Below are 13826 nucleotides of genomic sequence, written 5' to 3' on the forward strand. Positions count from 1 at the left end.
TGGTGTTGAGAAATGGTAGACAAATATGACAAATTTACACATTCCATATGAAATTCAATATATTTGACCTCTTTTCAGTAGATCAAGTATCCGAGAGTGTTAAGACCATATCTGGACGTTGGATTTTATTATAATATCACAGTTATATACGAATGCAAAACTTTCAAACTTCGAATCTAATATCAGGTGAAGCTTAACTATACTCGTACCTGATCAGCTTGCATTCAAGATTGAACATAATAGACAAAGCACATGTTCTGTCTATTCAGTAACTATACTACCTTCATTGTTTGTTTCGACTAGACAAGAAGTTGTATTCCATATGTCTAACATTTGATTTTTTATGTTGTACGGATAACTTGAACACATGGATAATGGATCAGATAACTTTATTTTGGATCGCACGACTCGATCTGCAAACTATAAAATTTGATATTTTTATGGATTTTAGTTTATGATATAGACCTCATATTGAATCTAAAAAACATTTGATAATTTGAGAAACAATAAAATTTGATATTTTTAATACATAAATGCTTTAATTGGTGTCATATTGGATCTAAAACTGGATCCAAGCACGCAAAAAAATGTTTAAATTTTGATTAATTTGAGAAAAAAATAAGAATTCATATTTTTTAGATACAAATACAAACCATAAATAAATCATAAAATGTATTAAAATAAATCATAAATAAACCAAAAAACCATAAACTATAAGAAAAATAAACCATAAAATCAAAGAAACCATAAATAAATCATAAAATTAAATATAAAAATCCCTAATTCAAGCCCTAGTGAAAGAAGATAAAAGAAAACAACCCTCTTCAAATTAAGTATAAGAAACCCTAATTAAAGAAATTTGATTAAAAAACCTAATCAAAGAAAAAATAATAAGCCTAATCAAATTAAATATCTAAAACCATAATTAAAGATATTTGATTCAAAGTCATAAAAAAAATCAAAGAAAAAAAGTCCTAATCAAATCAAAGGAAAGCCCTAATAAAATTAAATAATGAAAGCCTTAATTAAAAATATTTGATTCAAAGCCATTCCTAATCAATAAAAATCAAAGAAAAAAACACTAATAAATAAAAATTTAAAAAAAATATCTTAATCAATAAAAATAAAAGAAAAACTCTAATTAATAAAAATCAAATAAAAAACCATAATCAATAAAAGTTAAAGAAAAACACTAATCATTGAAAATAAAAAACCTAATCAAAGAAAATCAAAGAAAAAAAGCTCTGATCAAAGAAGAAGAAAACAAAGAACGAATAACAAAGGGAAAGAAAGAGAGAGAGAGAGGAACGATAGATGAAGGGGGGAGGGAGAGAGGAACGAAAGAAGGAGAAAAAAGAAAAAAGGGTGGAGAGAGAGAAAAAAAGAAGAGAGAGAGAGAGAGCAGATCTTTCGCCTCGCCAATGACATCTTTCCTGGTAGCTGCACGAGAGAGAGAGAGAGAGAGAGAGAGAGAGAGAGAGAGAGAGAGAGAGAGAGAGAGAGAGCTAGGCCTCCAACAGTTGATACCTGGCAAATTCACCATGCTGAACACATCTACTACTCAAATGGATTTGCGAGAAAATGTCAAAATCACCTAGTTCAATTGGTAGTTCTCATTCTAGTGGTTGTGGTGCGCATACGCATGCGCACACACATGTGTATGTATGTATATATATATATATATATATATATATATATATATATATATATATATATATATATATATATATATATATATATACATGAGAGAGAGAGAGAGATTCTTCCTAATAGTAAGAGGGTGTGGATGACCTCAATTTTCATTGTTTCAACACTTTTTTTGAAATATGATATTACAGATGTGATTTTCATGGTTAGTTTAGTAGAAATCAACTTTTAAATCATCCAATTGTGATATTTTAGCAGGATTTTATAAGGATTAAAAAAAATCAATGGATCATAAATTTTATAAATTTCAAAGCTCATAATTTTTTTTTTTGTCAAAAAAATACGATCAAAGAGTTGATTCCTTACCAATGGATCATGCTAAACACATGTGAGGTTAGATTTACCAAACATGGCCTAAAATATAAAAAAATTGCATTGTCCACACCGTATGATCATACGATTAGGAGAAACCAATTTTCCTATATATATATATATATATATATATATATTGCGTGGAACCACTATAGAAAGTGCTTATGCCAGGAACTTGATCCATGTTTTAAACTTTTAACCAAAAGCATCAAGTGATCTGGGCAATCACCCTTAGGGGTGGCAAAATCTGACCCGACCCGCCAACCCGCTTCATAGCCGGGTTAGGGTTTGTCTTAAACGGGTTCGTGTCGTAAACGGGTCGACCCGCCTAACCCATTTATTAAACGGGTCGTGTTTGTGTTAGGGGTATGCCAACCCGCCAACCCGTTTGACCCATTTAATAAACGGTTTAGGCGGGCTGGTCAACCCGTTTACACGAACCCATCAACCCGCAACCCGTTTATATATATATATTAACTTATCTAACCCTAACTCCTAACTTTACACTTTAGTCACCCACCTAACTCCTTCCTACCCAGCCGCAGCCGAGAACCTGAGACCTCTCCTCTGTAGTGGTGGTGTGTGCCTATGCGGTTATCGTGTCTATGTTATCGGGTCGACTCGTTTAATAAACGGGTCGCCGTCTCGTGTAATCATGTCGTGTCAACCCGACCCATTTATTAAACGGGTTAACCGTGTTGCGTTGGGTTACCCGTTTAATAAATGGGTCGTGTTCGTGTTTGCCATATCCTACCTGTTTAATAAATGGGTCGTGTTCGTGTTGAGGTATTCTGACCCGCCAACCCGACCCGATTGCCACCCCTAATCACCCTGACCACCTATTCAACAAATTCGGTCAAATAATGTTGGGTGTCCCTTGGTGTTGGACTGGTCTTGATCTCTTGTAATTTGCTTTATTCTCTATGCTACGAGGCAGCAGTCTTTCAAACCCAGCTTACCTATTAAAAATAAAATGGTTTGGGCCTCCCAAGCCCTAATTTACAAAAAATGGGGCCTACAAGGATACCCTTTCATGCCATTGTTTGAATAAGTGATGGTGTGATCTTATCAAAAAAGAAAAGAAAAAAGGTGATTTTGTGATCACCCCAATCGCTTGATCCTCTTTTTTTTTCTTGCATTTCAAAAAAAAAAAGGGTTTTACCAAGATGAGGCCCGTGAATATACGGTCGATGATGAAAGTATTTCCATTTGCTTAAATCCATGCCTTCCGTGATCTTTAAGTTATTTTTTTCTTTCGACAGAGAAAGCTGGGGTTACCAGTTATACAACCATACCATTTTGGGGTTCAAACTTGCAATGTCCCAACACAAGGTGACGTGCACTAACTGCTCCTGCCAGACAAGACAAGCGGAGCCCCATTCGTAAAGTCCCTTTTTTTCTTAAACAAAGTTCGCTACCAAAAAACGGTGAACCATAAGAAGAATTCAGTGAGACCAAGATCATGGTAGGCTGCACCGGACTGTACAGATACATGGACCCACCACTCGACCTTACCCACGCAGAGTCGTAAAACTACAAAACCACTGGTCCATGTTACCCTAGTTTATTGTCTCCAAAACAACTCGACTGGTTCGCATAATTTTCGGTAATGACAACCATGAGATTCAAAGGTCGGATTACCAATGGGGGCTTCCCTTGTTTGGCCGGAAGAGTTAGTACACGTCTCCTTGTGTTGGGATGTTGCAAGTTCGAATCTCAATGGAATATGATTGTATAATTGGTGGGAGTCTGCCTAATCCCAGCTTGCCTTTTAGAAAAAAAAAGCTTTCACTGCCTCAAAAAAAATATATTAAATGGTCAAATTCATGGTTACAAGAAGGAACCACGTTTCTGAAACCAAAAGATGCAAATACAATCTGTGCTTTTCAAAAAAATATGCAAATACAATCTGTCTAATAGAAAAAAGGGGTTGGATTACGAGACTGTAATGCATAAGCAAGTTGTTTTAGGAGTTTCAAAAACAACAGAAAAAAGGGGAAAATATTGCGAATTACCTTTTTCCTATGAAAAAAATTAAAAATTTTCCGAATTTTAATTTTGACAAAGAGAAAAAAAACCAGGAAAGTATTTTCTACTGACATGTACACTTTATCGGCTAACTACATCATCACAATTTTTTTCCTTTTTTTGCAAAAAAAAAGCGCCGATATTTGTCACACTGAATACAGCTTGCACTCCTGAATTGTTCTAAATAAACTGTACGTTCAGTCAACAGTACAAAAGATACATAAAAATTAAGGAGCGAGATAGAGACCCAGATCCAGAAAAGAATTTTACAGAGGCGACCCGTGTTCCTATACCAGTAACGACATAGTTACATCATCGCCACCACCATCGGCCCAAATAGAAGAAGACAACTTCTCCTCTCCTCTCCCCCGTCTCCTCCTCCGTTGATAGTTTTCCGACCTGCAGCCTTGCTTTTCCCGTCCGTCCCATCCGATCCTTCGAACGAAGCTCAGACGGCGGGGGTTCGATTTGCGTCGTTCCGGGGATTAATCTGCCGGGGGATGGAAGCGATCCTGATCGATTGAAAGATGCCCGGAATTGCGCGGAAGAATGTTCAATTCGGCAATCCGTCGAGCGTATCGGGATCGGCGTCGTCTAATGGCATTTGGTCGAAACTTCGAGACGACATCTCTTACGATCATCTCCAGAAGGCAAGTGAAAAAGCAGAATCGCCATCGGTCTCTCTTTTCTTTTCTCTCAAGCTCCTTTTTTGATACATGTTGACGTGATCGCATCTCTGTCATTGATTTGGTTGCGTTTCGGATTCAGAATCGTTCCGAGTTTCGACGGGAATCAATCTGTTGAATCGCGTATTTGATATGAGTTAATGCGTGTAACCATTTCGGATTAGCCGATCGAGTTCTGGTTAATCATTTTGACTCGTCTGTGATTTCTACTTCTTTTAAATGGATGCAAATTTGATCAGTTTCTGGGAGATTTAGATCCAATTTGACGATAGACTGTGAAAGTATGTAGTGAAATTTATGTCATTGACCATTTCATTAGTTGCTTCAGAGTCATTGATCTGTGACAAGCTTCTTGAAAGATTCTTTTTTTGTTTTGTTTTTGGATACTTCTATTTTTAGAGCTCCAGAGCAAGCTAGTGTAATATGAATCGATTGCTCATTGAGTTTCCTTTTGGCCTGACGCACTCTTCGTTCCGTGGAATGAGATCAGCTTAATCAATCGCTAGGCACTAGCTCGTTGTTGTTCTATTGGGCCTTTTTACTTATTGAATTCCTTCCTTCCCCACATTTTCTAAATTGGAGTCGTACGGTAGAGTTGGGACAATAGAATCATAAAATTTGTTTTTTAACATTGTTGCTTATTGAATTGATTCTTTCGAATTAGTTCTGGAATCTTACTATGGAGTTATCTTAACGGGCTATTCGACTCATCAAATTCGCTAAGTTCTAACATTGTTGCTTACTTGAATTGATTCTTTCGAATTAGTTCTGGAGTGAGCTCTCACCTGCGGCACGGCGTGAGCTGTTGAGAATCGACAAGCAGGCGCTCTTTGAGCAGGCTAGGAAGAACCTCTACTGCTCCCGTTGCCATGGGTTGCTTCTTGAAAGCTTTCAACAGATTGTCATGTATGGAAAGTCATTACAACAGGAAAATGGAAGGGGGAATTTCACAAGCAAGTCTGGAAGCTGTAGAAACCGGAGTTGCAATGGACCTAATATAGCATCTATGCGCTGCCACGATGATGCCAATGACCCACTGGTTCATCCATGGGGAGGCTTGGCCACGACTCGGGATGGGATGCTGACTCCATTGGATTGCTTTCTGGATGGACCATCACTTGATGCACTTCAAAATGTATGTGAAACACTTTTATATTTTTGATACCGTATGCATGCATTGCTCCACAGACAAGATTGACCTGATTGGTTTTGCCCTATATTTCACTTATTTGGCTAAGTTATTAAAACAAATATTTGAGTTTTCAGGTTTTTGATTGTGCACGGGCAAGGGAACGTGAGAGGGAATTGCTTTATCCTGATGCTTGTGGTGGTGGAGGACGAGGTTGGCTAAGCCAAGGGATGATAAGCTACGGGAGAGGACATGGGACAAGGGAAACATGTGCTTTGCATACATCCAGGCTTTCTTGTGAAGCTCTTGTGGATTTCTGGTCTGCATTGGGTGATGAAACACGGTTTTCACTCCTGCGGATGAAGGAGGAGGATTTTATTGAAAGACTTATATATAGGTCAGTGTCGGTGTGGATGCATATTTGTACCATTTTTGGTATATGGATATCTAAATTGAGATTTGCAACTTGTTTATTTCAACTTCCAATTCTGAACATAGATTAAAACTGAAGTCTTGGGAAAACCCAAGAAGAATTATGTTGTTGCTTCATTTATGTTGGGTTGTTAAGACATTGTGGGAGGTTGTCAGTGTCAAACTGTAGTACTTGAGATGGAGCAAATTGTCATATACAGTTTCAAAACTTTGAGTTGTTTTGCTGGTTCATGGCTTTGCCAAATCCAGGAGTTGGTTGACTGACTCAACAAATTGAAGTGTACAAGTATGAAGTACTAATGGTCGGTTAGAGGCCATAGATTTGTATTGTTCAAAGAAACGGGTCAGTTGTGACCTATGTCATATAGGTGCGGGTGTGGGTGCGGCGACGCGGCACTTTAAAAAAACTTGGGTGCGGGAGGGTATATATATATATATATATATATATATATATATATATATATATATATATATATATATATATATATATATATATAACAGTTAACAGCAGTAACACTAATTTTTAACAATACTTTTTTTTAAAGTCCCGATTTGGACATGTATGATCCTGGGTGCATTGACCGCACCCAGGGTCGGCTTGACCGCACCCGAGTCGCGTCGCGTCGACGCGGGTGTGGCACCCTGCTGGACGAATCCCTGTGCCATAGGTTGTGACTTGTGATGTGAAATTTTACAAGTGGATGAGTGCTTAATGAAGACTTGGTTACTAATGCTCATTACACAAGCACAAGGACATCAATAAAAGAAGTTGTAGATGTCTATGAGATTTCAAGAACCTAAAGAAATGTGTGTTCTGGCTGTTGAGATACCCAAAAGGACACTTGCTTCCTTTTTAAGCCTACTGTAAAACCAATTCTATGGCCATTGTTCTATTATCCATTATTTTGGCCAAGATTGGTCTATCTTTTTTAGTAGAGTTTAGATAAAAGTTTTATTTGACACAGAATCATGATTAGATCTGATTTAGAACCTGTGGTTAGAGAACTTTTCCTTTACTATCATACAGAATTTCTAGTACATTCACAGCATCAATGAATAGAGTAAGGAGTATGAGTGACTATCAACTTCTAAGATGGCATCATAGTGTAAAAGATGATTGTGTTGTGAAGCACAGATTTCTGAGCTTGTATTTGTCCTTTACACAAAATTGCTATCTTTAACACTCAAAAATGTATATTTCTTGATAACATCAATTTACAGAAACACTCAGAAAGGATGACATGCATAACTAATTTTACATCTGTAACTGCCTCTGGAAGACTTACAACTAAATATATCTCCTACATAGGCTAGTAGAGATAGGATTGACAGCTGGTTTCATCCAATCCTGGTCAGGCTTGATCATAGTCTACTGTATCAAGTGGGATTTTGAAGAGCAAAGAGATTAACATTGTTGATTAATCTTAGTTGGTGGAACACTGATAACTGGACACTGTTCTGCACTTTTTGCTTCCCTTCAATATTATGCACACATCAAAATCTGATGCCTCTGGTTCCTCATGAACTTAGGCGACAGCTTGATGATCTGCAACCACTTTTGTCAACCATGCTCTTGATTACAAATTGCGGTTACAATTTCCCATTAATTATCGGCTGTTATATCTGGTTTTTTTCTTGTCATTGGCTCCACATATTGTAATGTTCCTTTTCAACCTCAAATTGGCCTTTTCACAGGGGCATGTGACCACTGACCAGTTTCACATGTGTGACCTTTAGTGATTTTTTTCTTCCCCCTCTCTACTCTTCAGGGTTCCCAATAGTTTGATGTAAATTTTTTTTATCACTTCAAATTTTTTGTTACAATTTCCCATTAATTATCAGCTGTTATGTCTGGCTTTTTTCTTGTCATTGGCTCCACATATTGTAATGTTCCTTGTCAACCTCAAATTGGCCTTTGAACAGGGGCATGTTACCACTGACCAGTTTCACATGGGTGACCTTTAGTGATTTTTTTCTTCTCCCTCTCTACTCTTCAGGGTTCCCAATATTATGATGTAAATTTTCTTTATCTCTTCGAAATCACAAGTTCAGAAGGTGATTGATGTTGATGAACCCATATTACCATGAGCATTGTTCTTCAATGGATACCTCTGCTGATCATGAAATATGAGAGGTAATTACTGTCTAGGTCTGACATTATTAACAAATTTGGAACAGCCAATATCTTTAATATTGTAGGTGAAAAGATCAACCCTGAACTGTTTCCCTTCTTGTGGAGAATAAAGCGTATTGTTGTAGCTGCTGTTTCATGCTGGTCCTCAGAATTGGATATCTGCCCGAGTCATCATGATGAAGAAGTGATTGGTTGGAAATGAGGACAATTTTCAGGGATAGATTGTATTGTTTCTGTAATGAAATGAAAACAAAAGCAAACAAGTGTCTGTTATGGACTTACAAGAACACAACCAACCAAGAAGAACACTTGATTGATCATTCCACACCACCCACACAAGGGTCAAATAAAGGCTTTTGTATTACATAAGATGCTCAAAAGGCATTGAGGTTTACAAGTGCTTGAAGCCCTATTTATAACAATCAATGGGAATAGGGAGCAGCCCAACTAACTTTTGGAGCTGTCCCAATAAAGGTATAAAAAAGTAAACATTACTAAAAAACAAAAAATATTAATTTAAACAGTCAGCCCCTAATGGGCTGACTACTATTACAAGGTAAAATGACCGGAATACCCTTGATGGTTATTCCGCTTTACATATACACACACACACACATATATATATATATATATATATATATATATATATATATATATATATATATATATATATATATATATATATATATATATATATATATATATATATATTAGAAGCTTATCTTAACACCCCTCTTAAACTCACTGTGTAATAATCGAGAGTTTGCTAAGAACTGAAATCTAGGTGACGAAAGCGCTTTAGTGAAGAAATCTGTCAGTTAATACTCAGATGGAACATAAGGCAACGTGATGGTATTCTTCAAAAATTCTTCGCGAATGTAGTGGCAATCCATTTCAATGTGTTTGGTCTTTTCATGGAATGTATGATTGCTTACAATATATACTGCGCTCTTGTTGTCACAACATAATCTAGAGGGTTCTGCAATGTTAACTCCTAAATCTTCTAATAACCGTCTCAACCATGCTAACTTAGACGTAGTTGCCATGGCATGGTACTTTGCTTTGTTAAAATGTAAAATTGTACATATACAACAACAACAACAACTACGCCTTCATCCCAAAACAATTGGGGTCGGCGATATGAACCAACAAAGAAAATCATTATGGGTCTTCCACATGAATCCTTCTCCTCCATTCATTTTTATCCAATGCCATGTCCTCGGTGAGGTTCAAAGCATTCATATCCTTTCTTATCACCTCCATCCATGTCTTCCTAGGCCTACCCCGACCTCTTTTAACTAATATATTTTCCCATTTCTCCATCCTTCTAACTGGAGCATCATTAGGCCTTCGTCGAATATGTCCAAACCACCGTAAACGATTCTCTCTCATCTTATTTTAAAATTGTACATATATATAATAATATTATTATATTATTATATTATTATATATATAAATATATTTTTCATTTCTTTCTTTTCTGTAACTTTTTTTCTTTATTTTTATTTTTTGTCTTTATGTCATCTAGTTCAGTTTGAACTAGAATGACAGTTGCTAGTCAAGTCCTGTCCAGACTTGACTAACAATAGAGCTGTTGGACACAGGACTGTGTCGAAAAGCTCTATTGAGTCCTCCTCTTTCAGCTGTGTATATAAAGGGGTGCAGCCCCTCTTGTATTCTATTCCAATGCTTCTTAAGCAATTGGTTTTTCATATCAATAAAGAATACCTTTTTATTTTTATTTTGTTTCCAGTACCCTTTGTAAGGGTTATGCTTTAGTGTCATTCTTGACACTTTCCCTTGTGAATCTAAGCTCGTGTTTCAAAGATCCCTATTTCATTTCATGGTATCAGAGTAGCGGAAGTACTAGATATTGAGAAAAAGCTGCCTCAGTTTTCGTGCCCATTTGCAAAAGTGTTCGCCACTTGAAGAGAAGTGTTTTATCACTTTATTGGGGAAGATTTCACATCTTGTTGTATTGTATTTTCTTCTTTCTTTTTCATTTCTCTTCTTGTTTCTCTTCTATCCCTATTCCTTCTCTCCTTGTAATCAATGGATGACAATGATAAAATCACCATCATGCCTATCAAACTAAGCGATACGAACTATGTAACATGGGCTTCAATCATGAAGCACCATATATGGGGAAAAGGCCTATGGGGGATTGTGGATGGTTCTGATTCGGAACCTAAGCTATCTCTTACTAAAAAGGAGGGAGATAAAGAGGTCCCTCTATCGGAAGAAGAGAAAATCAAGGCTCTTGCCTCATACGAGAAGAAATAAAAAGAATGGAGAATATCTCATGCGAAGATAATGTCATGGATTATCAATAGCGTTGACATTAAAAAATGCTCAAGTCTTGCCAAATTTGATCATGCTGATAAGACATAGGAATACCTTAAGAATATGTATTCCCTTAAAAATATTGCACACGTATGCAACCTCCAAGAAAAAGTTCGAATGATGACACAAGAAGACAAAACTATTCGTGAATATTACAATGGGTTGTCCAAACTTTGGGAAGAACTTTCCCTTTTAGAACCAAAGTGGCATTGTGCCGAAGACATCGAGCTTTGTCAGAAACAACTCGATGCTGAACATTTTTACCAGTTTATCACTGGATTAAGGCCGGAATTTGAAACCACTAAATCAGCCCTCCTTCACCGGGGAAAATTCCTTCTATTGTTGAAACTATTGAAGAGTTAACAATGGAAGAAAATCGTCTCCTGAAAGGTTCTTCAAAAATTGAAGATGATTCGGTTTTAGCCGTGTCTAGACCAGGGAATCATGTTTGATCATATAAGCCTCCTCACTTTAACCGACAAAATGGTGACTATGATAAGAAGAAAGTTATTTGTCATCACTGTCATGAACCGGGACACTACAGGCCACAATGTCTCAAACTTAAGGACCTGAGAGAAAAAAGAGCTGCAATTACTGGATCAGAGCTTAAAGATCAGGATGACCAGTTTTCCTGGCCAAACTAATGGAGATTCTTCAGCCTCTCATCAAAGGTGCCTCTTCCTCATCTGAATCTTCAACCGACGCAGCAGCCTCATCTTTTTCTGATCTAGGTAAAATTTCTTGGCTCCTCGACTCTGGTGCATCTTTTCATATGACCCCAAATAATCAAAGTCTATCCAAATGTGTTAAAAATAAAACAAGTGTGTCAAAGGTCTTTACTGCTGATGGGACTTCTCTTGAAATAAAAGGAATAAGAAATTTTGAAAAAATTTATAAAACAAAGAAATTTTCTATTCCAAAAATTAGACATGTTCCCAAATTAAATTTAAATCTTTTATCTGCATCTCAAATTTCTGATTATGGGTGTAATATTTTCTTTTCTTCTCATGGTTGTTGGGTACAGGATCGCCAGTCAGGCAAGCTGATTGGGGAAGGCCATAGAGAAGGAGGACTCTATTACATGGATTTTTTGGAAATGCCGAAGAAAGCTTTTTGTTATAATATTCAGAAAATAGAGTTTGAACTGTGGCATAAGAGACTTGGTCATCCACATATAGCCAAAATCCAACATTTTTCAAATCTAGGGAAATTTTGTAACTCTGAATCATTTGATTGTAAAGATTGTATTCTTGGCAAAATGAAAATATTACCATTTCAGAACAGAACCTTTTTCTCTTCAAGACCACTTGAATTAATACACTCGGATGTTTGGGGTCCTGCATCAGTAATTTCTAAAGGAGGATTTGTTTACTATGTTATTTTTGTCGATGATTTCTCCCGACATACGTGGATTTACTTTTTCAAACATAAGTCTAAAGTATTTTCATACTTTCAAACTTTTCATAATATGGTTAAAAACAAGTTTCAAAATAATATTGCTATTTTTCGCACAGATTCAAGGGGAGAGTTTTTATCTACAAATTTTCAAAATTATCTTAAATTGCATGGCATCACACATCAAATATCTTGTCCTTATACACCTCAACAAAATGGACTGCCGGGACGAAAACATTGCCATATTATAGAAACCACTAGGACTTTATTAATAATAAATCAAGTCCAGAAAGACTTTTGGGCAGAAGCTGCCTTAACTGCCACGTATCTCATTAATAGGATGCCATCTTTTTCGTTACAAAATATCACTCCCATTGAAAAACTTATGAACATTTCTCCAGACTACTCTAGACTAAGAATATTTGGGTGCAAATGTTTCATATTTACTGACAAAAATGATAAACTTTCCCCTCGTGCGATTCCCTGTGCCTTTTTAAGATATGCTGAAAATCAGAAAGGTTATATATGTTTTGACTTAAAAAATAATAGACTATATGTGTCTAGAAATGTTTCCTTTCTTGAAAAGGAGAGCTTCTTTGATTTTAGAAAATTAAAAGACGTCACTGAGTACTCCTTTTTGCTAGATCTAACATCAACATCTGATGAATATGACCTTGACTGTAACTTTGATGATGATCAAAGAATTATTGATCTTAATCATAATGTTGAAAATGAAGAAGTTCATAGGGATACTAGTATTCAATGTTCCAGGCGACAAGAGTTTAATCCTCCATGTGCACTTGAAAAATAATCTTCTTCCAGGGAAGAAAACTGTATGATGTCGATGGGTTTATAAAATTAAAACCAAGAGTGACAGTACTCTTGAAAGATATAAAACCCAATTAGTAGCCAAAGGTTATGCCCAAGAATATAGGATTGATTATGAAGAAACCTTTGCTTCGGTGGCTCGTATGACAACTGTCCGAACCTTAATTGCCTTAACTTCTATAAAAAAATGGTCTATTTTTCAAATGGATGTCAAAAATGTTTTTTTAAGTGGAAAGCTAGTTGAAGAAGTATACATGGAACCCCCTCCTGGTCTAAGTATTCCTAAGGGTAAAGTCCTTCGCTTAGAAAAAGCTCTTTATGGACTTAAACAAACACCGAAAGCTTGGTATGATAGGTTTAGTCGTGTTATGATTGATATTGGTTTTCAATTCTGTTTAACTGACACTGCTTTGTTTATTAAGAATTCTGATGCAGAGATCGTTGTGCTTCTTCTCTATATGGATGATATGATCATCACCGGAAGCGATAAACGGGGAGTTGAAACGATCAAAACACTTCTTAAATCTCATTTTAAAATGACTGATTTAGGCTTGTTGAGATATTTTTTAGGCATTGAAGTTGCTTATTCTCCTAGAGGATATTTATTATCTCAGACTAAATTTGTTTTTGATATTGTTTTCAGGTCTGGTATTACTGATGATAAGAAAGTCGACACTCTAGAAGTTGTTAATGTTAAAATGAAGATTAATGATGAAGAACTTCTTGCAGACCCTACTCTTTACAGACAGCTTGTCGGGGCACTTTCCTATCTATCCATTACCAGACTAGATATAGCACATGTTGTTCACACAGCAAGTCAATTTCAACATGC

At 36.3% G+C, this 13826-nt stretch overlaps 1 protein-coding gene across 3 annotated transcripts in view; it reads left to right on the top strand.

Annotated features, from left to right (window-relative positions):
* Positions 1-4367: 4367 nt before the first annotated feature.
* The window catches only part of LOC149841088 (uncharacterized), a 64911-nt gene continuing 55452 nt past the window's right edge, over positions 4368-13826 (top strand). For all 3 annotated transcript variants that reach the window (XM_090003582.1, XM_090003584.1, XM_090003583.1), the window contains exons 1-3: positions 4368-4697; positions 5500-5868; positions 6000-6259. In XM_090003582.1, the coding sequence (XP_089859708.1) occupies positions 4575-4697; positions 5500-5868; positions 6000-6259 (752 nt within the window). In that variant the 5' untranslated portion in view covers positions 4368-4574. The remainder of the gene's footprint in view (positions 4698-5499; positions 5869-5999; positions 6260-13826) is intronic.

The sequence above is a fragment of the Nuphar pumila genome, chromosome 4 (genome assembly GCF_984573655.1).
Source record: "Nuphar pumila chromosome 4, dmNupPumi1.hap1.1, whole genome shotgun sequence".
Lineage (NCBI taxonomy): Eukaryota > Viridiplantae > Streptophyta > Magnoliopsida > Nymphaeales > Nymphaeaceae > Nuphar > Nuphar pumila.